We start from the raw sequence: 24,680 nt of genomic DNA, 5'->3' as shown, positions 1-24,680 counted from the left end.
AGCCCTATGGGTTTCTCGTGGTATTATCTTTGGAAATTAAAAATTCCCCTAAAAGTTAAGATTTTTATGTGGTTTCTTGATTGAAAAGTGTTGCTTACGAAGGATAATCTAGCCAAAAGAAAGTGGACAGGATGTATGAAATGTTGTTTTTGTGACATCGAGGAGTCCATTCATCATTTATTCATCACTTGTCCTTATGCCCAACTCGTGTGGCGAATTATTTACTTTGCCTTTAATTTGCCTCCGCCTACCAATATTTCTAATTTGTTTGGGAATTGGTTAAATGGGATTGACAAAAAGACTAAGGCCCACATTCGGGTGGGAGTGTCTGCTGTCTGTTGGGCTATTTGGAATTGTCGAAATGATATTATTTTTAACAGGACTAAAGTTCAATGTTTGCAGGTTCTTTTCAGGGCCACCGCTCTAATCCGCCTTTGGTCCCTCCTCCTCCCCTGTGGACAAGCGGGAGCTTTCGGCTTCTGGGTGCACTCGGCTAGAGACGGTCGCTCGGGATATCTCCAACCTGGCTGGCTGGCGGCCTGTTGCAAGATTGCAAGATGCATAGGAATTATCTTCAGGATCTTTGTTTTATTTTGCTTATTTTTGTCTTCACTTTGTGTGATTCGTGAATTTTGTATTGAGATGTTTTAACTTTGCAATAAATTGGTTGTGTGCATCACTTCGATGCAGAGGCCGGGGAGCCCCCCTTTTCGAAAAAAAAACTAATTTTCATTGCTCGTCCGCTAGCTCATATACATATGATGCACGCATCGCCTAGCCGTGATCTTCACTCAAAACTAGCTGATAGGACGTCTCACTATGTACGTATGGTAGGAGGGCAGCGAAGAACTCTTGTGCTGTCCAAATTCTCAAGGAGGTGTTTCCCAGGACCGGAACTTCCGGTCTACTTCTGGTGCGGCGGAACTTCCACCCAACCTCTGGTCACCTCCTTGATGCTACTAGAACTTCGCGTGACGGCTGCGGAGTTTGGTCCGGAACAAGCCCGGAACTTCCGGCCCTAACCCGGATTTTCCGGGGTCCCTGATACGGATCTGTTTTGCCCTAATTCTCTTGCTATATATACCCCTTGTAAGCCGCCGTTTCAGCAAGATTTGCATCTATAGAATCTCCCCGGCGTTGTATAAACACTCCCCATATAGTGAAGTTTCGCTGGCTGGCGCCCGTGGTTTTTTCCCTCTCGTTGTTTGAGAGGGTTTTCCACGTTAAATCCGTGTGTCCTTGTGCTGTGATTTCTTCTTCGTTCTTCGTTTTTGCTTGTCGCGTTCATAACAAGTGGTATCAGAGCCCCAGGTTCCGCCTAGGGTTTGCGACATGTCTTCCCTGAAGTTCGATCTGCCACAACTGGACTACACCACACGATTCTCGTTGTGGCAAGTGAAGATGCGGGCGATTCTCGCCCAAACTTCAGATCTGGATGAAGCGCTTGATTCCTTCAGCAAAAAGGATGCAAAAGGAGTGGACTGCCGAAGAGAAACGCAAAGATCGTAAGGCTTTATCTTTGATTCAACTTCATATGTCCAACAATATTTTGCAGGAAGTGTTGGAGGAGAAATCCACAGCAGCCCTGTGGCTGAAACTGGAATCGATCTGCATGTCGAAAGATCTAACCTGTAAGATGCATGTAAAGATGAAGTTGTTCACCCAAAAGCTGCAAGAAGGTGGATCGGTAATATCTCATATAACTGTTTTTTGAGAGATAGTTTCTGATTTGCAAACTTTGAAGGTTAAGTTTGATGATGAGGATTTACCTATCTTACTCTTATGCTCGTTGCCTAGTTCATATACAAATTTTCGTGATTCCATTCTTTACAGCCATGACACGTCCTCAAAGGTAGAAGCTCTACAGGTTCGTGGCAGGACCGAGCAGAGGTAACAACTACGGCAACCGAGATAAGAGCCGGGACAGAAAAGCTCGTTCAAAGTCCCGAGGAAAAGATAAGTTTTGCAGGTATTGTAAGAAAAATAATCATGTTATTATGGATTGTTATAAACTTCAGAACAAGGAGAAAATGAACGGTACCTACAAACCGAAAGACAAGTCCGATGGTAATGGTAAGGCCGCTGTCGTTTCTACCTACAGCTCTGAGGGTGAATGCCTCGATGTTCTTGCTGCTTGTGCTTCCTGTGATGATGAATGGATTCTTGATAAAGCATGTTCCTTTCATATTTGTTGTAATAAGGATTGGAGATTTTGTGCATGTGGGCAATGACAATCCTTGTCATATTGTTGGCGTTGGGTCGGTTCAGATCAAGACCCATGATGGCATGACACGTACGTTGAAAGAGGTGAAGCACATACCAAGCATTGCAAGAAATTTGATCTCACTTAGTACCATGGATTGTGACGGGTACAAGTACGCCGGAGGGCGTAGACTTTTGAAGGTATCTAGAGGTTCTCTCATTCACCTGATAGGTGATATGAATTTTGCCAAATTATATGTTCTTAGAGGTAGCACTTTGCCTGGTTTTGCTGCTGCCGTTACACCTAATGATTATGATAATTGTGCAAAAACGAGTCTGTGGCATATGTGTCTTGGGCATATGAGTGAACATGGGCTGGTAGAGTTAGTCTAGAGAGAGCTGATTGATGGCTGCAACTTGAGTAAGCTTGAGTTTTGTGAGCACTGCGTTTATGGTAAGCACAAAATGGTCAAGTTCATTTCTTCCGTTCATACCACCAAAGGCATATTAGATTATGTGCATGCTGATGTTTGGGGACCCTCCCGTAAGAATTCTATTGGTGGTGCTAATTACATGGTTACCATTATTGATGATTACTCAAGAAAAGTTTGGCCTTATTTTCTGAAACATAAATCTGATGTTTTTGGTGCGTTCAAGAAATGAAAAGCTATGGTGGAAAAGCAAACTGAAAGGAAGGTAAAAGTTTTGCGTACAGACAATGGTGGTGAATTTGTTTCTGATGAGTTTGAGGAGTTTGCAGCAACGATGGTGTTGTTAGGCACTACTAGAGCTGCAAGTTTGTGACCCTCAGGCTACCCATTAACCATCCTTAGTTCAACCAAATGAACTAAAGTTTTAAAATGACACAACTTTTTGAAAAACTAGTTCATTTGTTTGAACTAAGGAGGGTCAAATGGTACCCTGAGGGTCACCAAGTTGCGCCTCTAGGCACTACACGGTTGCCCATACTCCACAACAAAATGGCGTGGCTGAGCGCATGAACAGAACCATCATCTCGAGGGCCCGTTGCATGCTGTCCAATGCAGGTTTGGGCAGACGTTTTTTGGCTGAGGCAGCTTCCACCGCATGCTACCTCATAAACATGTCACTTTCTATTCCACTTGACAAGAAAACTCCCATTGAGGTATGGTCTGGTAAACCTGCAGATTATTCACAGTTGAGAGTTTTCGGTTGCACCGTTTATGCTCATGTTGATAATGAAAAGTTAGAACCTAGAGCTGTTAAGTGCATATTTCTTGGATATGGTTCTGGAGTTAAAGCTTATAGGTTGTGAAATCCTAAAGCTAAAAAAATATTGCTGAGCAGGAATGTTGTCTTTAATGAAAAAGTTATGTATCATGATATTTTGTCCACTGATGTCTCTCGCATTGAAGAGGAGAGACTTAGAGTGCAGGTGGAGCACGTTGATGAAATTGTTGATAACGATGATGCTTAGGTTGATCATGGTAATGATGATGGGAACAATGATGATAATAACGATGATATTGTTCCACCCTCACCACCTGTTTTGCAGCAACCCACACGTTCTATTGCAGCTGACCGTCCAAAGAGGAATAAAGGTCCTCGCCCATGTTTAATTGAAGAGTGTGTTCTTGTTTATTATGGTTTGAGTTGTGCAGAACATATGGAGCATGATAGTGAACCGGCCACACATAATGAAGCTGTTGTTTTCGGAGACCGTATGAGGTGGTTGTCTGCCATGCAAGAGGAGATGCAATCTCTTGAGAAGAATGGCACATGGGATGTTGTGCCCTTGTCTAAACAAAAGAAGGCCGTTTGCTGCAAATGGATTTTCAAGAGAAATGAGGGTTTGTCTCCTAATGAGCCTATGAGGTTTATGGAAGGTTAGTGGCAAAAGGTTTCAGTCAAATACTAAGTATTGATTATAATGATGTGTTCTCTCCAGTGGTAAAGCATAGTTCCATCCGTACTTTCTTTAGTATTGTTGCTATGCATTTTGAGCTTGAGCAGTTAGATGTGAAGACTACATTTTTGCATGAAGAGCTTTAGGAGGAAATATACACGGACCAACCTGAAGGGTTCATAGTTCTGGTAAAGAGGATTTTGTGTGTAAGTTGAAGAAATCCCTTTATGGTTTGAAGCAATCTCCTAGACAGTGGTCTAAAAGGTTTGATTCATTTATGATTTCACGTGGGTTTAGTAGATCTCAGTATGACAGTTGTGTCTACATTAAATTTGTTGACGGATCACCTACATACTTCTTGTTATATGTTGATGATATGTTAATTGCTGCCAAGAGCATGAAAGTAATCGTTACTTTGAAGGCACAAGTAAGTAGTGAATTTGAGATGAAGGATCTTGGTGATGCTAAGAAAATCCTAGATATGGAAACTAAAAGGGACAGAAAATCTAGGTTGCTATTTCTTAGTCAGCAAAGTTACATTGAGAAAGTATTTCGCCATTTTAATATGCATGATGCAAAGTGTGTTAGTACTCCTATTGCTTCTCATTTCAAGTTGTCAGCGTTGCAATGTCCTACTTCTGATGAAGATATTGAGTACATGTCATGAGTTCCCTATTCTAGTGCTGTTGGTTCCTTGATGTATGCCATGTTTTGTTCACATCCTGATTTATCATATGCTATGAGCTTAGTCAGTCGTTACATGGCTAATCCCGGTAAAGAACATTGGAAAGCTGTTCAGTGGATTTTCAGGTACCTCCGTGGCACATCCAATGCTTGCTTGAAGTTTGGCAAGACTGATGAGGGACTCGCTGGCTATGTGGATTCAGATTTTGCTGCCGACATGGCTAAGAGGAGATCCCTCACAGGTTATGTGTTCATGGTAGGTGGATGTGCTGTGAGTTGTAAGGCAACACGGCAACCAGTTGTTGCTCAATCTACAACCGAAGCAGAATATATGACTATTGCTGAAGCTTGCAAAGAGTCTATTTGGTTGAAGGGTTTATAAGCTGAGCTTTGTCAAGATGTTTTTTGCATTAACCTGTTTTGTGACAGTCAAAGTGCTATTTACCTTACTAAAGATCAGATGCTCCATGAGAGAAAAAAGCACATTGATGTCAAGTACCATTTTATTTGCGACGTTGTTGCACAAGGTAAATTGAAGGTATGCAAGATCAGCACTCATGATAATCCTGCTGATATGATGACAAAGCCTGTTCCTATTGCTAAGTTTGAGCTATGGTCAAGCTTAGTTGGTATAACTGTTTAGCCCCTAGCGGCTTTTGGCACGGAAAGTGTTTTCTTTGTTGATTCAGGAGTTGTTGATGTTCATGCTACAAGGAGGAATTTGTCTCAAGGTGGAGTTTGTTGATGTTGTGATCCAAATTCTCAAGGAGGTGTTTCCTAGGACCGGAACTTCCGGTCTACTTCTGGTGGGGCGGAACTTCCACCCAACCTCCGGCTCACCTCCATAATGCTACTGGAACTTCGCGTGACGACTGCGGAGTTTGGTCCGAAACAAGCCCGGAACTTCCGGGTGTCCGGCCCTAACCCGGAACTTTTGGGGTCCCCGATACGGATCTGTTTTGCCCTAATTCTCCTGCTATATATACCCCTTGTAAGTCGCCGTTTCTGAAAAATTGCATCTGTAGAATTTCCCCGGCGTTGTGTAAACACTCCCCATATAGTGAAGTTTCGCTGGTTGGCTCCCGTGGTTTTATTCCCTCTCGTTGTTTGAGAGGGGTTTCCCCGTTAAATCCGTGTGTCTTTGCGCTATGATTTTTTCTTCGTTTTTCGTCTTTGCTTGTCGCGTTCATAACATATTCTTGTCATTGTCGCCATGGCCACTCTCCACTTCTCCTTTGGTAACTAATCAATCGTCTTTCTCGCTCTCAAGATATATTGAAATTGATACATATAACTGATGATATTGATGAAACTTCACGGTGGATGGACAATATAGCCGATGGGAGAGACTGTGCCAGTCGAAGTAGGACCCCCACTACTACAAAAAGTTTTATCAGTAACGGTCGAAAAACAACATCAGTAACGGTCAGGACCGCCGTTACTAACTTCCTGCCAGCCCCGACCGTTACTGATGTACTATCATCAGTAATGGAGTACATCAGTAACGGTCGCTTTGCCACATCAGTGGCGGGCGAGCGACCTACACTGATACATTTTCAGTAATTAATTTTTTTTGATGATTGGTACATCAGTAACGGTCGCTTTGCCACATCAGTGGCGGGCGAGCGACCGACACTGATACATTTTCAGTAATTAAAAAAATTGAAACCACAGAAATACACAGCATTTATACCAAGAAAAATACACGGCACATATATATACACAGCACAGCACAACAGAGCACAAAAAAAATACACAGGCACATCATTTAAAGCATACAAATGTATATAAAGTCGCATGATTTAAAGCATATAAAGAATACAAATGTATCTCACTTCACGACGTTGATTACAAAATGTCAAAATTTCATAGCAAAATCAAATTTGAAGCTATTGTTGTGGGTGAACCCTAGTCACCACTTGTTCCACGCGTTCGTAGAAGTCCCCACTAGACTTGATGACCTCATTGTTGATGAGATGGGAGAACTCCCTTTGAATGTTATACCTGACCCATTTAGGTCGGTGTGCCATTGTCATTCGGGGCTGCCAGTACTCTTCCACAGCCGCGATTGACCCCATCCACTCAGGCTTGAACATGCTGGCATTCTCCATAAGGATGTGACAGCAGTAGCAGCCACAGTACACACTGTCGGCCGGCTGTTGCTGGCAAGGGAACCTGTGGTTGTGGTGAGGCTCGTCTTTATAGCCTTTACCAGCTAGTTTTCCCTTGGTCGCAACTTTTTAGGCAGTGTTAATGAGTGATTTGATGGGTTTTCAGTAGCGACCTCGAACACCCTTCTTCGGAAGTAGTGAATCGAAATAGTACACCGCGGACCAAGGCAAACAAATGAGTAGTGTCACCCAATGGTCTCTGTTTTCAAAAGAAACAAACTTTAGTATCTAAGGGTGTATAAGAAAGACTGAATTAGAAAAAACAAACGGATCCATATATAAAATTCAACTTACTCCAAATTAAGAAAGAAGAGAATAAAGTCGTGGTCCGCGTATTTCTCTAGACACGCCACCAAGTATTTAGACGCCAGGGTTCTTGAGGGATCCTTTTCTGCCTCAAGACCGATATCACCGTAGTTGAACACCGCGGGGTCTAGAATGGCTACTTTTTTGACCTCCATTCACCGCATTTCCCTTATTTGGTAGGCAGAGCACAGCCTTAAGAGGTTGATATCAAGCTTTTGGCGGTTGAAGAGGTGGAACAGTTTGTTGAACTCCACACCAAAGGTAATAGGACGTTCCTGAATGTTCCCAGTTTCTTGGTCAAAGAAGCCATAGTCTCGTGGAATTCGAACATTGATTTTGGGCATGCTATTGAGAACTAGCTGATGCTTGTATGTAGAACTGATGAAGCTCTTGCATCTCTCTGGACACGGCACGCAGGAAATTTTCGGTGAGAATCGGTCTTCCTGGATAGTAAATAAGCACCCGGTCAAACTCCCTAGCCACGAAATAGGATCCGTCTTCGAATCTCTGGCCTTGACGGGGGTTCTTCATGAGAATGTTAGGCCTATTGTCTTCCAAGACTCTAGTTATGTCAAGCACATGGTGCATCTCATCTTGCTTGACATTCGAGGAGTCCTTGATGGTCTTGCCGCCGCGCCCCCTCTTTTTATGCCTCCTGTTATTGTCCCAATCCTTTTGCTCCTCTGCCTTGTACTTGTCATCGATCTTGTGGTCACCCATGGACTCAGCGGCACCCAAGAGAGAGAAGGTAGGAGGGACGCTTCCAGCCTGTGCCGACCCTGTGGTCTGGCTATCTTTCAGCTGTGGAGGCATCGACATTGCCCGCTCTTCATCTCCGCCGGCATCGACATGAGACAGTATCCTAGGGGAAAGGCCGAGCGGCGATTGAGAAGTACCTTTGTGGGCGGAGGGAGATGGAGTCATAGAGGGCCGACGCTGAGAGATACCAAGCTCCCATGCCACATAATGCGGTAGTTTGGACAACCTCCTAGGATATCCACGCCTTCCTCCGGAGTAGCGGGATAGCATAATCACGATTCTCCTCGACGACGGAGTCCACCATCACACTCACTTGTGTGTCGTTCATAAGAATGCCGTGCACCAGTGGCAGTGATTGTCTGGGCATCAGGCGGCCAATGGCGCCTACAGGCTTCCCAGGCTTGTCTACGTGAATACGACACTTCACTAGTGCCTGCGCGTAACAAGAAGAAGGCATATGTGTGTAAGATCTTTATTCATGAAGGTAAGGAGTGAAAAAGAGTTTGAAAAGTATGCTTACAAGGATGTTGTCGCTCGGACCCAGATCGTTATCCCGGATGCCCTCGCTTGGGTCCGGTTGGCTAGCGGGGGGCTTTTCCATGATAGGAGCCGGGCTGTAACCTGGGGTGTATGAGTCATCGTCTTCCATACGTGTGTTGGAGGCGGCGCTGCTTTTCAGCGGGGTGCTCTTTCGCTGGGGAAGAGGAGGAAGGAGGTTCCTCAAACCGTCCACTCCTCCCCCGAGTATGGCGTCATGGGCGGGGTGGTCTTTGGCCAATGCCGACACCAAATGATGGACGGCTTGTACTGCATATTCTCTTGACACCTCTTGACCCCTCAAGTCCACTCGTCCCGGCACCGCCGTCCAGGACAGTTGCGACTGCCGACGAAACAAGTCGAGCACCCGTGCTCAGAAGGCACCTCTTCACGGCGGGCTCAAGGAGCTCCACCTGTGAAGTAAGCACCCTACTTGCCTCATCCATCGTACGACACGGAGGAAGATCTGGCTGAGGGGAGCCCTTCAAACAGAGTATCATCTCTCGAATCTCCGAAGCCTGGGCGAGCAGGAGCGAGACCACCTCCGGATGGCTATCCGAGGGGACGCGAGCAGGAGGAGCGAACACCGGTCCGAACCTGGCGTCCTCCGACTCCGCCTTGAGGGAGGCAACCTTCGCTCGAGCGTGCTCCACGTTGAGGCTGGCCACCACCAAGTCCTCCTCAGCACAACAGGTCTTCGTGATCGCATCCTTCTGGCCCTCCTCGACAAGGTGAGCCCTCGCCTCCATGGTGGCAAGCTCCGCCGACACACAAAAAAGCTCAGTCTTGACAGCCTCCCGCCGTGCCCTCTCCGAAGTCAACTCACTCAAGGCAAGGGTAGCCTTCGAGGTCTCGACGTCCAAGGCTGCCAAAAGCACACCAACCTGAGCCTTGAGGGCAGGAAGAGTGCCCACGGCCTCGACCAAGCCTCTCACCTGGCAAAGGAAGAGAAATCATGAGCGCTGACCGACAAAATTGACCTAGCAAGAAGGGAGACGAGGAAAGCGGACTCACAAGATCCAACACCTCAAGCGGGTCTCTCACTCCTCCCTCGGTCCTCGGAAGCACCTCTCCCTCCTCCGGAATCCGGGGCTCGGCCTCAGGAGCATCAGGCGCCGCAAGCCCCGTACCTAAAACAAGACAAGAGAACCCCGTGAGAACATTCCTTAAAGGGAATTAAAACGCTCAACATGTGCGCACCCACTGGTGGCAGGAAGCTCCTCCTCGACAGGCCCACAAGCCAAAGAGAACACCGGGACACCCGCGCTGCTGGCTTCCGAGGAGGTATCCACCACGAGCTGAAGCCCGGTCCTCTGGGCGAAAACCACACGCTCGTGAGGCGACGGAGGCAGGATCTTCTCAATGTCGATCTTCCTGGCTAGGTGCATGTCCATGGACTCTCTCATGGGAGACCTCGACTCGGCCCAATCGCCTAGGTCAGGAGAAGGAGCCTTCCTCTTGCGTGAACTCAGAGGACGAGGGATCTTGGGCATTGGGGCCGCCGGCACACCCAACCCAAGCACAACCCGAGGCTTCACCTTCCCACAAGCATCTCTAAGGTGAGATCCAACGGCGATCATCGACGGAGTCGCAAGACGAGAGTACCGCTCGCCAGCCTTGATGAGCTTCCCGAACTTGGGATCCGGGCGCATCGGTACCGAGTCGTCGAAGCATGCCGCCACGACATTGTGGCATCCTCCCTCGCTGATGGTATTGACGTAGGCCCGATGCTCCACCGAGTTGTACGGTCCAATCATCTGGGAAGCCCACTCGGCCGCCTTCTCTCGGGAGAAGGCCACTAAAAAACAAGCACAAGCACTAATCAGGGTTAGTGTCAAGCAAACAAAAATACTTGAAGCAACGACTCAAGTGTCACGAAACTCACGCTTAGCCGCACGACGTGGGTGACGAAAGGCCAAGGGGATCCCCAACTCCGCCTGTGGTTGCGCCCTCATCATGAAGCGGCCCGCCATCACCATCTCCTCGAGAAGGTCGCGGAAGCTACGCTCCGAACGAGCCAACTTGATCCCGGCAAGCTCCCACTCTTCGACCAAGTACGTGCCCATGGGACGGACGACATCTCGAAACCCCCCAGGCCCAAAGTGTCGAGGGAGCCTACCGGAGTGACGCAAGCTCGTCTCCAAAACGTTGAGGAAGAACCACTGCGAGTCCCCCCCGTCGAACAAACGCACCGCGTGTTGGAGATATGCCCTAGAGGCAATCATGTGATGATGTTATTTCCTATGTATTCATGAGTTATTGTTATTGTCCTTGAACATCATCACTGATATGTATCAATAAATACGTGATTTGTTTGTGAGACTATGTATTCTATGATGTTGTTCTAATGGTCCCTAATCATTGAGGTTATGCGGATACATAACCTAGACTAGCAATGTGAATCAGTATGATGACTATGTTTCACAAGTCATAGGGCAAGGTGTTGCCGACTGATAGCATGGACTCGACAATGAGATTGTTGAGTCGGACAGACCCGCACTGAGACACAACGAGATGATTGTCATTTGTTAGTCTCAAGTACGATGTATATGCCAGTCCTAGACCTGAGGTCATCGCATGAGCTTGGGATGTGAATCGGCCTACTTAGGGGTTGCCAAACGCTACTCCGTAACTGGGTGGTTATAAAGGTAGCTTTCGGGTTTGCTGAGAAGCATGCTGCGAGTCATGGTTGATCAAGATGGGATTTGCCCCTCCTGTTCCGAGAGATATCTCTGGGCCCTCTCGAGTGATCAGATTCGGAAAGCGTGGCCATGCGACTTGGGTTAAGTGTTAACCCGTTCGGGAATCTGTATCACAGGAACGAGAAGAGACTCGAGCTATCCACAAGGATGACAAGCACTCGCCTTGAGCTCGACACACATATCGTGAGGCAAAAGGAATGTTGCATATGACACATTGTATGGTTCGTCAATATACCTTGTGGTTACTCAGGAGTTGGCACGTGCTGCTAGGCGCCGCTACCAACTATCGACTTGAGTCGGTGCCAGTGGACGAGTAAGGTGTTACTCGGGCCCGCAGTCCGAGCTCGTAGTCGTGTCCGACTGATCACGAACCTGAAGGGTCACACGCTTAAGGGGTGGGAACCGAGTTGGATCGGATCCAACTCATATCGGGCTTAGACTCCTAACGGGCCTCAAGTGTTGAGCCCACTAGGGACGTCTATATAAGTGGAGGAGACCAACCCGTCTAGGGTTGCACCAGTCCAGACGCGAGTTAGACTCGGCCGTCACACTTGCACGCCCAAAGCCTTGCGATCGGATCTAGCAGTCCGCCGCACGGAGTTCCTCCCTGTACGTGTGGATACCTCGGAGGCGTTGCACCTGCGGCGCTTGGACGAATTGTTCATGGGATCGACGAGGAGGAGCAGGCTGTTCAACTACACGGCATCGACGCGCTACATTGACTCTACTTCCGCTACGAGTCTGCGCGTCTAGTGGTAATCTCGTGATCCATTATCTACAGCATTGATCCGGGCGGAAGCGGTAGAAATTTTTATTTTGTGCTAGCGTAGCATACCGCGTTCCCCAACACCGCGCTCTTGGCCGGCATCAGGGGGAACTCATCGTGGAAGCCAGGACGGAGCCTCACGGCAACCGACCCAAAAGCACTCCAATTACTCTCGTCGGGGGTGCGGCACTCCTCCACGTGGACGGTGAACAAAAACAAGAACAACCTCATGGTCGGAGGCTCCCGCAAGGCGGTCTCACAAAGCCACCTGAACACGGTCAGACGCAGGATCGCCGAAGGAAGCAACTGCACCAACTCGATACCATAGGTATCCAGGAACTCCAGCAGGAACGGGTGTACGGGCAAGCACAGTCCCGCGTGGAACCAGCTGGTGAACACAACGAAGTGCCCTCGACGCCTCTGCGGCTCCAGTCGAAGCTCACCCTCGTCAGGAAGTGAGGCAAGGCCCTTGCGGAAGTAGCCCGCCTCCACAAGGTCTGACAAATCCTTCTCGGTCGTCACTGACGCCGGAAGAATGTCGGGAACCCGTCCTGGCATGGCCGGAAAAGGCTTAGGCCGAGGTCCTCTCTCCGGGCGTGTGACCTTCTTCGACCTCCGCGGCTTACCCCCCGATGTCTGCGCCTCGGCCCCGCTCCCATGGGAAGCCTCCCTCTCGACGCTCCTACAAGAAGATGCAAAAAGATTAGTACAAGTTCCAAAAATTCCTAAGGAAGCAACTAGGGAAAATCTACGTCGCAAAACTCAACCGCCGAACGGATAAAAAAAAAGAGGAAGGAGGAAGGCCCAGCTCCCCTCGGCGGCCTCCCCACGCATCGGCCCGACAGCATAGGCAGAAAAACCGACCCAAGGCCGGCGCTTAGCCATTAGCCCACGTCGCAAGGGGGAAGCAGGAGCCTAGCTCCCGGTCGGCCAGGCTTTTCCTAGGGCCCACGGCCTCCCTTCGGTCTGCCAGGCTAAAGAAGAAGGCCCAACCCGCGAAGAAAAAAAAAGAAAAGGGGAGCCCAGCTCCCCCACAACGGCCCAAGGCCCACGTTCCTATCACGGGCCCAGCCCCGAGCCAGGAGGAAGCATCAGACGACCGCAAGGTGTTCGATCAAACAACCGACACCCTGGGTAACGCCGCGCCCATGCCAGTTCGCGGCCAACGCCGAGGCATGCCTTGCGCAACAGAAGCCCGCGCGCGCGTGCCGTGCCCCGCGTCGCACCCCTCCGCTACCGACTACTACTGGGACTAGAGGGAGCTCCGTGCCGCGCGTGGCCGCGCATGCGCGCCCACCCACGACTTCACTCCTACGCCCCGCGCGCGCCCTCCTGCGCATGCCCATGCCGACCGCGCCCCGAGGATGCTCGACTAAGCGCCCGGGCACCCCCTCCCCAATGCTCACCGGCACGCGCGTCAAGAATGCCCGATGGGCAAGAACCAAACACCCCGGCGCGGCCGAACTCGACAAGGACACGAAAGACCCTAGGCGCCCCCCTTTCGCGGCTCGAAGCCACGTCTTCGCCGGAAATTCAGCCCCCACAACGATTCGACGATCTTTAGGCAAGCGCGAGCGACGGGAAAGCACCGGAAGCTAGCTACGCGCCCCAAAGAAGCCCCTAGTTGCCACCGGTCTCGCCCCGTCCTTCGGATGTCGCCGAGCTTGTCTTCGGCGCTGGAAGGGGAGGAAACGAGAGTGGGCGTGTCTACTCAAGCCCCGCACTACTCCATTTTATAGGCCAACGGGCCCCCCTCGACGTCCGGGCCTAGCCATCCACGAATCGACACGTCGTCGGCCGGGGACAAGCTCTGTCCAATGCCAAGAAAAAAACGAAAGGAGGAAAAGCAAAAAGAAGCAAAGGAGGGGGCAGGAGGGGGCAGGATGTGGCCGTTTGGTCGCCCCAGACTGGTCCGCGCCGTCCTAGCCGAGCCCCCGCGGTCGCCGGCGTCATCCCTGGGCAGCCATGCCCCCCTACGAAAGAGGAAAGGAGGACGCCCACCTTTCTGGATCGTACGAAGGAGGAAGACAACCGCCGGCCGTTCGATCTAGGGCATCAGGGGGTTACCCACCGTCCGATCGAGCTGCTCGGTTCGCGAACCGGTACGCTAGCCCAGCTGAGCCGGTCCAGCCGTGGCCCAAGTTCGCGCTAAAAAAAGAAAAGAAAAGAAAAGGAGCCCCTCTCGGGCCCAGTTAGGCCTGGCCTGCACACCCGAAGAGCCCACTAGGCCGCTGCGGCCCAAGAGTGCGCGCGCGGGGAAAAGCCCACAGCTCGGGGACTTTCATAAAAAGGCCCTCTGGGACACTGAAATTCCAAGCCAGGCCCTTGCTTTCCTGCAAAAATCGCGCCCAGGCCCTCAGGAATATTAAAAGTCATAGGAAAGCCCCTGCGGCTCTGAAGATTTACACCAATGCCCTCCGAGCTTCCAAAAACCCGCCAAAGAGCCTCCAAGCTCGGGATTTTGCAAAAAAGGCCTTCGTGGCCATATTTCATCAGAAGGGAGGTCCCAAAAGTGTCCGTTTCTCCGGAAATAGACCTCACGACCGGCGAAACCCTGCGAAGGAACCCACCTGGGCTCAGTTTCTCATCGGGAAACTAACCTAGCCGGTGGTTCTCCGCACCGAAGATTCTAAGGCCCTAATTTTCCGCAGGAAAAATCCCCGGGAGCCCTTGGAATGCGCCAAAGTTCACAAAGCCACAAATTTTTGTGCAGCAAGCCCACCTAGGCCAAAGTTTACCTGGCCGGTGGCTCCTCCAACGCAACGTCTCGAAGGTCACTCCCGAAACTGCGAGTATCTCACAAAGCAGCCCACCTAGGCCTGATTTCCTCGTAAAACCTACCTAGACGGTGGCTCACCCCAAGGAGAACAACGCTCCAGGTACCAGAAGAAGAATCTCGGCACGCCATCAACATTGAAGTTGACCCGAAGGCATTCCCAATGTCTCCGGCTCAAGGGGGCTACTGTTGTAATATAATAAAATCCTTACATGGGCCGGGCCCTAATCCTACGTGGCGACGACCAAATCCCAAAGACCGATCAAATTGCCAACAAGGCATAGCCATGCCAATTAGGCGCCGGTCAAAGGAGTCAACAAGTCAAGCCTATCGTGGCTTGGTCAAAGGGGAAGGGAAGCTTAAGTAGGGGCCAAGAAAGGTGTAGGGGGGAGTTTACCACTTTGCTCTCACTTTCCCTCTCCCTCAAGGGTAGCCATGCTCTTTTGTCATGGACCCCTAGGCTATAAATACCCCCTCATGGTGGCTTGTTTCATTCACTCTCCATTGCAATAAGATCAAAGGGGAGAGGGCTAGAGCAACCTAAGCAGCCCGCTCTCGAGTGCTTGGGTCGAGCTTAGTCTCGACTCGACCTCGTGGACGTGACTTGGGAAGCGTAGTTTCGAGGTTCCGGGCCGTCTAGTAAGGCCTCGACTCGAAGTAGAGGGATCGGGTTAGAGTCTTGAGGGTATCCCAACCTCGCTACTTGGGAAGACAAGTTCGGCCCAAGTCCAAGACGGCTCCTAGAGATCTCTCGCCATAGGTGATTTGGAAAGACGAGTTCGGTCCAAACACCTGGCTAACGACCCCCTCGAAGTCTCTCCTAACATAGAATTAAGTCGTAGACGCAGGATCGACCGAACCTATTCAAAAAATATCGACATGTCAACTTGTCCAAATGTACGACGACCTTCGGTATAAGACCGACTTACACCCCCTACATACTATTCTCGCATTTGTGCCATCGAGCATAAAGCATTGGCACCCCGTACTCCTGTTGTTTTATAGAACAACAACAATAAACATCCGAGATCATTCAACTGTGTCTTGGATTTCAACGAACAGAGATAAAGTGAAAATTGCATGTCCAGCCTAGTCGGATGATTCGGAATTAAATGAGCTTTTTCTTTATTTACATATGTGCTGATAATAATTCTAATTGTTGAGTTGCAATCTCCGAAATCAAGAATCTTCCCTGTGCCAATCCGGTAAAAACTAATGCCGGAACTACAAAATTTCCATTCAATTAGGACCCCCCGCGTCCAAAAAGAAAGAAATGTTGAAAGTTGATGACATATGTGAACAAAAAACAGTTAGCACCACTTGTATCAATGATGTTGGGGTTTCCACATTTATGACCAGAACAATCCATAGAAAGAGTAACAAGTGATCACATCAACATATGCTTTGTTTTTCTCTAATATCTCAATCAAAAAAAGGAGCAGAAATCTTGCCTCTCGCTTTTGACGAGGAAATCATGTTCATCTTGTGCCACTTCTAGAGAGCTCCCTGTCGCTGTGGTGGATCTATATACTGGCATTCGCGAAGAAGAATTACCTGTAACTGATCAAGCATCTCACCACATACACGTGAAGCCTCGTCGGTTCCCTAATCACCACATGCACATGAAGGTTCTGCTCCTATATGTGATGTGATTACTGGATGCTGCTATGAGCAATCCAAATCTTAAAACGCTGTCATTGAGAATCACAGGGACTTGATGATTTCTGAGGGAGTGTACACTCTGTTACCGTGTTACTACGGCTTATACTCTGTTATTGCTTACACTCTGTTATGCCATACATTCACAAGATATATAGATTCAGATAGAAAGTTCAAATACCTATGTTGTCTGAACCTGCTTTGAATGATATTTGCTGAACCATAAATAAATCTTCCCGTCTGTTCCTCAGAAAAACGAGAATGGGGAGGAAATATGTAAACGGAAAGGAAGTTCTGAAAACGGAAGCGAAATTTTATTTGCCGAAATTGAAACAACAAACTGTATCTTTTCCGTAGGTAGCTGAATTTTTTTCTTTCGAGTCTAGCTTCGAGATAGTATGTCCATGGATTTCTCCATCCCTAATGCTCATGGATTTGTGAGGACCCTCGGGCAGGCCTGTCGGACTAATGGGCCAAAGCAGAGAGATACGACCCACGAGGAAAAAAAAAGGAAGGACAACTGGCCCGCCAGAAGAAAGCCGGAATGGCAAAGTGCGCTAGGTGGGATAGTTGGCTGGCGTGGGCTAAAAAGCCCAAAAGTAATATTCGTTTTTTTCCCCTTATAGTTTCTACGAGTAAAATACAGTGAGGAATCTGAATTGGCTTAGATCAATGCAACAACTAAACATTTTGCCATGATCCAGCAAACCGAGGAGTTACCAAATGATAATTAGCTCAATAAATCTTCCTGGTCTCTCATTCACAATGGTACTTTGCATCCGATTTTGGTAGGACACCTTAATTATCAACGGCTGCGTCATATTAAACCTGCAGCGATGGATGGATGCTATGATATTGTGTCGTACAGAATAATAGAAGTCATAAGCTCTATCCGTCTTCGTGACGCAGCACTCAAACTAGTTTCAATATGAGATAGTTAATGCGACAACTTATTTTTTGTTGTTGCGGTATCTGGTCTCTATTGGAACAAAAAAATAGCTAAACCAACATAGTAAAATCATGGCAATAAATTTCGATATTGCCATGAATATACATTTTGTTGCAATAATTAATTTATCAATTGCAACGAAGTTTTTGTCACTAAGGCAACATAGTAAAATCATGGCAATATGCAACCACTATTACCACAAAGCTAAAACTTCCTATTAAAATACTGCAACTTAATTATTGGAACAAAACATTAATGTTGCAGTAATTTTTGTTGCAAGAGATGTAAACTCCTGTTAGAATTCCTATATTATTAGGGTGTAGAAAAGAAATCCATAGAAATTTTGAAGGATCCATTCTTTTGAACCAAGAGAGCCTCCGTAGGAAAAATTCCTATGGAACAGAATGCTACAAAACCCCTTTCAAATCCATTCACCTTCAGAAGGACCTTGATGTCGAAGCAAATTCATCGCAATTGACGCGGTCATGAACCTCCTGGATCACCGCCATCCATCGCCAAGATGAAGAATATTTGCCCGCAACTTAACAAAACATCACACTAACATATTCCTAGAGGATGTCAAGGTTTGGTTCCCTCTAATATCTCAAGCGATCAGAAAGATTTAATCATCTGGTTAGATATAATGTGTTTTGGGAGATGCGTTGGGACTCTCAGTGTAGTTCTATAAGAGCTTAGTTATACTTATATGCCGTCAAATTCTTTTTCCATAAACGAAGTTCATGGAATGCATGATGGCTTGACATGGTAGGTTGGAATGCCATGCTTATAAGGTGGCTCTGGTGCTTCATTTGCATGAGCTCAGTCAAGCTTCAGAAATAATTGTTCATCTATAAAAATCAGTTAGAATGCATGATCTCCTTTTGACCCTATACACGAATCTCAAGGCGCACGAATCTTGACGGCAAAACCCCGGAATGGATAGGGTACTACGAATCCTTTCTTCCTCGGTTCAGGGGAGAGGAGAGAACAGGGGACACGGCGGCCATGGCGATGCCCACCTTCCACCTCGCCCCTGACCTGCCGCCCGTCTCCCGCCTCTGCTTCGGTTCGTCCCCCATATCCCTCCTACACCCCCCGCGTCGCCCTTACTTCTGCGTTCACTCGATTGCTTTGCATTTGCAGGAACCATGACGATGGGGGAGCAGAGCGGGCCGCCGGAATCGCTGCGCCTCCTCGACGCCGCCTTCGACGCCGGCGTCAACTTCTTCGACTCCGCCGAGATGTACGCCCCCTTCTGCTCTCCTCATCCCCTTCGCCCCCCTCAAACTCCTCCCTTTTCACAAAGAAATCGTCTTGATTGCCTACGCAAAAATTGCAAGCAGGTACCCGGTGCCGCAGCGCAGGGAGACGCACGGGCGCAGCGAGGAGCTCCTCGGCCGCTGGATGCGGGCCCGGAAGGTCCCCCGCGACGGCGTCGTGCTCGCCACCAAGGTTCAGCTTCTCGGTCAACGGTCAATGCCCGTGCCTTTTGGCTGAAACTGTAAATTCAGTTAACTGAACTGCGATTTCCTGCTCTGTTTCGGTGCTGCCCTGTTAGGGCAGGTGGCTGGGCCGTCTGCTGAGATGACGTGGATCCGTGGCGGGCCGGAGGCTATCGATTCACGGAACATCACGGAGGCAATCGATAGCAGGTTGGTCAGCTAGTAAACCTTGGATTTCGCTCCAAACTTCTACTGTTTTTCTTTTCAGAAGAACTTGAGATTTCTGTTCATATCAACTGAAATGCATAGCTCACAAGCTTATACTGTTCTTATAGTAGGTTGGTCAGTTAATCATTTTTGCTCTGAACTCGAGTTATCGTTTGCTTAGTTACACAAGTCATATTTCTGTTCATATTATCTGAAATGCATGTTGTGCTCTCCTTTTTTGATCTTTGTTGCAGTTTGCGCAGGCTGGGTGTGGATTACATTGACCTTTACCAGATCCATTGGCCTGACCGGTCTGTACAGCAACACCATTTCATGCTTGTATCATGCGCATCCTCGTGTCGTAAGACAAGATGTACTGCACTTGCAGTTATGTTCCGATGTTTGGAGAAACGGAATACGATCCAAGCTGTCAATACGCGTCTGTACCGATGGAAGAACAGCTAGAAGCTCTTCGAAAAGGCATAGATGCTGGCAAGGTATGCTGCAGGGATTTTGTTATATTTTGCCTATTCGTCCGAGATGTTATATTTTCTTTTTGGAAGATTCATGAATTGATGGCATTAGATCAGGTACATTGGCCTTAGCAATGAAACACCATATGGGGTGATGAAGTTCCTTGAACTGAGTAGGAATTTTGAGTTACGCCCCAAGATACTAACAGTCCAAGTAAGCAGTAGATTCTGATTTTAACAATTTAGATACGTATAGTTTCAGTACCAGGACTGTAACTACACTTCATACTTGTTCTCTTTTTGCAGAACTCGTACAACTTGCTTTGTCGAAATTTTGATGCAGGATTGGCGGAATGCTGCCATCACGAGAGGTATCCATAATACAGCCTCCGATCTTCAGTTAGCTACTTTTTTTGGGTGACAAGTATTGCCATCTCAGTAGGGAGTTTCTTTGTACAAGCTGTCGCTGAACTTGGATTGTTAAACTACGACATCTGCAGAATCAGTTTGCTGGCCTACAGCCCAATGGCAATGGGTATACTTTCAGGGAAGTATCACTCATCTGATGATAGTGGTCTGCCAGATGCAAGAATGAATCTTTTCAAAGGTGCTATGTTTTACATTCCATTCCCTCTTACGTTATGTTTCACTGAATCATTGGTGTTCTTGCTGTTTTGTAGGAAGATACTCCGAGGGTGAATCCAGATACAATCTTCAAAACCCCAAACTTGAATCAGCCATGAAGGTGTTTGATTAACATCTACTTTGTGGCAAACCTCTTTCATGGTGCTTATGTGTTAGTTCTTTCAAATTGTTTCAGGAATACAGAAGAATTTCCATCAAGTATGGAGTTTGTCCAGCAATCCTGGCAATTGGTATGTTACCTCATAATTTTTTTTCAATTTCAGGTTGCATTCTCTTTTGGTGAACATTTATCCATGCTACTTTTGTTGATGCTTTCAGCATTTGTACTGAGACACCCCCTTGTGGGATCAGCTGTTTTCGGTGCAACTAAATTGAGGCAGCTTCAGGAAGTTCTTGAGGCAACAAAGATCCATCTATGCGAGGAAATTGTAGCAGAGATCAATGATGTTCATGCAAGATATCCAAATCCTTGTCCGTGACATTCTTTAAATTGTTGTTTTCCTTCTTTTTTTTGTTGATTTCTCCATTCCAATGTTTTTTTATTGCTGAGCTAGTTGTCTGCTTGTCTTACTGCTTCATTTTAGCCTTCTCAATGTTGTCATGTACTATCCAAAACTTATTAATAGATTGTTTTATCTGGAAATTAGTTATATCTGTGCTCTTGTTCTCCTTCTATTCACAAACTAAAATTTGAGTTCCGACATTATTTTTTGTTCACAGGCACAAAGTTGTGTTAACACAGTTGCTACTTACCTTGTAAACAAAAAAAGTGGTGCGCTCATCTATGCAAACTATTTCAAATTGTTAGATGATTGCATTCGTACTTGTTCATCTTAACATAAAGACCGAATAAATATACATGTGCAAGTGATAAATTTCCATCAAAAAGCTACACAATATCACTTGATTCACCATGGAAGGCGGGATGACTTTCTTGCACTCAGAATTTCTTTCTTATGGAAACTATCCCCACAGCTCATCTATGTGTTGATGAAAGGCATGGGCCGAATAGAACTGTACCATTTTGCTAGGTAGTTTTACAAAGGCACTCGGAATTTCTTTGGTATGGAACTATCCCCACAGCTCATGCATGTGTTGATAAAAGGCATGGGCCGACTAGAACTGTACCATTTTGCTGGTTTTACAAAGGCAAAGCCATTGACAGATGACTTTGCACTTCTAATTTTACAAAGCTGAAGCTGTTGACAAAGGATCTTGCACTATGTAATCCGAGACCTGAGACATTTGTAGTTTATTGAAACATACATGTAGAACCATAGAGCACTTAGTTTGATTTGCTCCAATATCTAAAATGCACGAACATAGTTTTGCTTGTGTTGATTCATCTGCTTCTTTTGGCAAGACCAAAGTGAAGTTCATTGTGAGATTATATATAGAGAGGGAGCAAGCTAAAAAATTGTAACATCCATTCATGTCATGATTAACTGGTGTTCACTCTTGCTCATACTAAATTTGTGCTCTGGTGAATCAGGTACACACACATACTTGACGCAGAAGACGTCTTGCCTTAATCAGTGCAGAACATCATGTTTACTGCATTATCTACAGTAAAAAAGTGTCATTTCACTTCACCAAAAACATGACATCTATTAAAGCATTAGCTCTTGCCAATGTTGTCAAGAAAGACACACGATCCTTCAGTTCACAAACTCAGAATGCTGAGTTCCGAGTATGTTTCTGATTTCTCAGAACATTGTATATATATTTAATTCCGAAAAAAATCGTTCTAAAATCAAGAAATATTCTGTCTTGTATTTATAATTTACAAATCTTACTACTCCGTACAAGAATAGGTCCGCTAGAAATAAAGGAGTACTCAGTGCAGATCATGCTTACTGTATCATCTATAATGCAAAAGAGTTAACTGTATGTTAGCTCATGTCAAAATAAATACCACCAGCTGCAGGATATGCATTGTGCACTAAAACATAGGCATGTGCAACCCTGCAACTTATAGCAATGTTTCTGTTAGGATTTTAAGAACAAGTATTCAGGATCTCCTTCTGTTCACAAACACATTTGAGGTCCGATATTTTTTTATGTTGAAGGTCGGGCACAAAGTGTGTTAGCTTAACAAGTAAATAACTACAGTAATGCAATGTCGGACAACTCCTACGTACCTTGTAAAAAAAGGTGGTAAATTTAAATCATTTGGTGATCTCATTTGTAACCGAAATAGAATTATCATAACTGAGTAAATATACATGTGCAAGTGATAAATGTCTATCATAGAAGCTACACCATATATCACTTGATTCATGATGAATGAAAGACAAGATTAGATTCTTGCACTCGGAAAGACATGATTAGATTCTTGCATTTGGAAGCTATTCATATGGAAGCTATCCATACAGTTGGTTAAAATATCTAAAATTTGGTGGGTAACTGTGGTAGGTAATTATGTAGGGCCATGTCGTACCAAACAATTTTGCTGCATAATTTTACAAAGCCAAACCCACTGATAAAAGATCTTGCATTTATAATTTTACAAAGCTAAAGCTGTTAACAAAGGATCTTGCTATATATAAGCCGAGAGTATTCCTAGTTTATTGAAATATGCATGCAGAACCATAGAGCATTTAGTTTGATTTGCCCCAATATCTCAAATACACTAATATAGCTTTTGTTGCGGGGTTTCATCTTCTCCCTTTGGTAGGAACGAAAGTGAAGTTCATGGTGAGATTATAGAGGGAAAAAATTGTAACTTCCATTCATATCATAATTAACTGGTGTTAAGTCTCGATCATACTCATATGTGCTTTGGTGAATCAGCTACACGCACCCATATGCTTGAAGCATGAGAGATCTGATTACCATGAGAGGCCTTAATTAGTGTAGTAGATCATGCTTATTGCGTTATTTACAGTAAAAAAAAGTATGTCAGATCCATTCAATAAAAACATGACATGTATTAAAGCATTGATATGATCAGGGTCTACGGGAACTTTTAACAATGTTCACAAATTTAAATGGCTGATATGGTGGACTAAAGCATTGATATGATCAGGACACTCCTTTGTGTTCCACATAGCCCCGTTGGTATGGTGGCACGGCTGGGTGACTGTGTGGGGGTCGTCGGCGCAGCTGCATTTCTGAATTTTTGGAGTAGCAATTTTTTCAGGGCCGAGTTCGATGTCTACATGTCTTATTTGTTCATGTTAGCTTTAGCTCTTGTCAATGTTGTCTAGAACGACACCTGAATCCTTCAGTTCACAAACTCAGAATGTTGAGTTCCAACATTTCTGTTTCTGATTTCTTAGAACATTATGCATACAATCTTTGTACGTACACACACAGTAATCGGTTCCAAAATCAATAAATATTCGTCCTCGTATTTATATGTATAAATTAAAGCTTGCTTGATGATTAGGTCCTAGAACAAAAGCGTTTTCAAAAGTTCACAAAAAGCAAGTCTTCTAGAATGATCTGGAACTAATTGTATATGTGAGAATTTGCGATTTCCTGTGCAACGGATAAATGCAAAATGGAATCTCAAGCATTTCCTGTGTAACACAAAACACATGTATCAAGAGATAGTATTTGCTTCGGTTTCCTTCAACATCTCAAATATGACATTAGAATTTCTCTTCTGCAAGAGTGAAAGTTCCTTGTGAGATTATATAGAAGGAGCATTTGAAGAAATTGCATTCAAAAGCACCCTTTTTGTTAATCAAGAAACCTACTGCCTTGGAGCAAACTGTAAACTTGAAAACTCTTCCAGAGAGATTGTTCCCCGCAAAAAAAAGAAGAAGAAAAAAAAAACATTCAGTGTTGATGATCGGAAGGAGGCCAGCCAAATGATGCAACCAGGTGAAAGTGGCAAGAAGAGGACACAGGGTTCGCATGCGTGGAATAGAGATCACGAACCTTAATCCTGGAAGCATGCACAGGAGTGAAATCCAGGAGATGGGTGAGAGATGATGGATCTTCGAATTCCAAAGGATCTACCGTCGCCATGGTGGAGACATGAGGTTTTGGTTTCATTCTGCAAAAAAAATCGGGAGCTAACGAAAGGGACAAATTTCGGAACAAAAATTCATCTGAAATTAACAATCTAATATTTGAATTTTCAAACAAAATTCGACCGTTTAGACAAAATTTAACGAAATTTGACAAAAAAAGAGAGTTGAAATCATAAAGCACCTAAGACGTTTAAAAAGAGTCACCTCTCAAGACTAAAAACAAGAAGTGGAAGAATTATCGGCTCACAAACCTGGTCGTATAGAAGAATTATTGTTGGTTTACTCTAAATTACATTTGAGAGCTAAATTAAAATAATCATTTGAGAGCTCACAGACAAGAAGTGGAAGAACATAACCGTTGATTTCCATTTGTAGGCCCACGTGATGCAGCAGTTATGGTTGTATGTATATAGTACATGTTATGAAATTCAATATTTCATAGTTTCAAAAACCATGCCTTAAAAAAGACAACTTACAATCATGGTGTCAGTTATCTTTACATTAAGAAATAGAGAAATGCGGAGGAAAGGATTG

At 46.1% G+C, this 24,680-nt stretch overlaps 1 protein-coding gene across 1 annotated transcript; it reads left to right on the top strand.

The window, feature by feature from the left end:
- Window positions 1–18,300: 18,300 nt before the first annotated feature.
- On the top strand, window positions 18,301–20,815 carry LOC100840354 (protein tas). Its single transcript, XM_003577242.4, has 12 exons — window positions 18,301–18,462; window positions 18,540–18,639; window positions 18,740–18,848; window positions 18,960–19,048; window positions 19,300–19,356; window positions 19,434–19,542; window positions 19,631–19,732; window positions 19,825–19,889; window positions 20,019–20,125; window positions 20,199–20,263; window positions 20,339–20,393; window positions 20,482–20,815. Exons 1-12 carry the CDS (start codon window positions 18,402–18,404, stop codon window positions 20,640–20,642), a joined length of 1,080 nt encoding a protein of 359 aa, XP_003577290.1. The 5' UTR covers window positions 18,301–18,401; the 3' UTR covers window positions 20,643–20,815.
- Window positions 20,816–24,680: the final 3,865 nt, after the last annotated feature.

This window comes from Brachypodium distachyon, chromosome 4, assembly GCF_000005505.3.
Source record: "Brachypodium distachyon strain Bd21 chromosome 4, Brachypodium_distachyon_v3.0, whole genome shotgun sequence".
NCBI classification, from domain to species: domain Eukaryota; kingdom Viridiplantae; phylum Streptophyta; class Magnoliopsida; order Poales; family Poaceae; genus Brachypodium; species Brachypodium distachyon.
This window is presented reverse-complemented; position numbering and strand designations above follow the sequence as displayed.

Bases quoted from the DNA above. Each gene is read 5' to 3' on its own strand.
- LOC100840354 (XM_003577242.4), top strand. From the start codon at position 18,402: ATGGCGATGCCCACCTTCCACCTCGCCCCTGACCTGCCGCCCGTCTCC. The intron at 19,049-19,299 runs GTTGGTCAGCTA...TCTTTGTTGCAG, and splicing joins ACGGAGGCAATCGATAGCAG to TTTGCGCAGGCTGGGTGTGG. The intron at 20,264-20,338 runs GTGTTTGATTAA...AAATTGTTTCAG, and splicing joins AACTTGAATCAGCCATGAAG to GAATACAGAAGAATTTCCAT.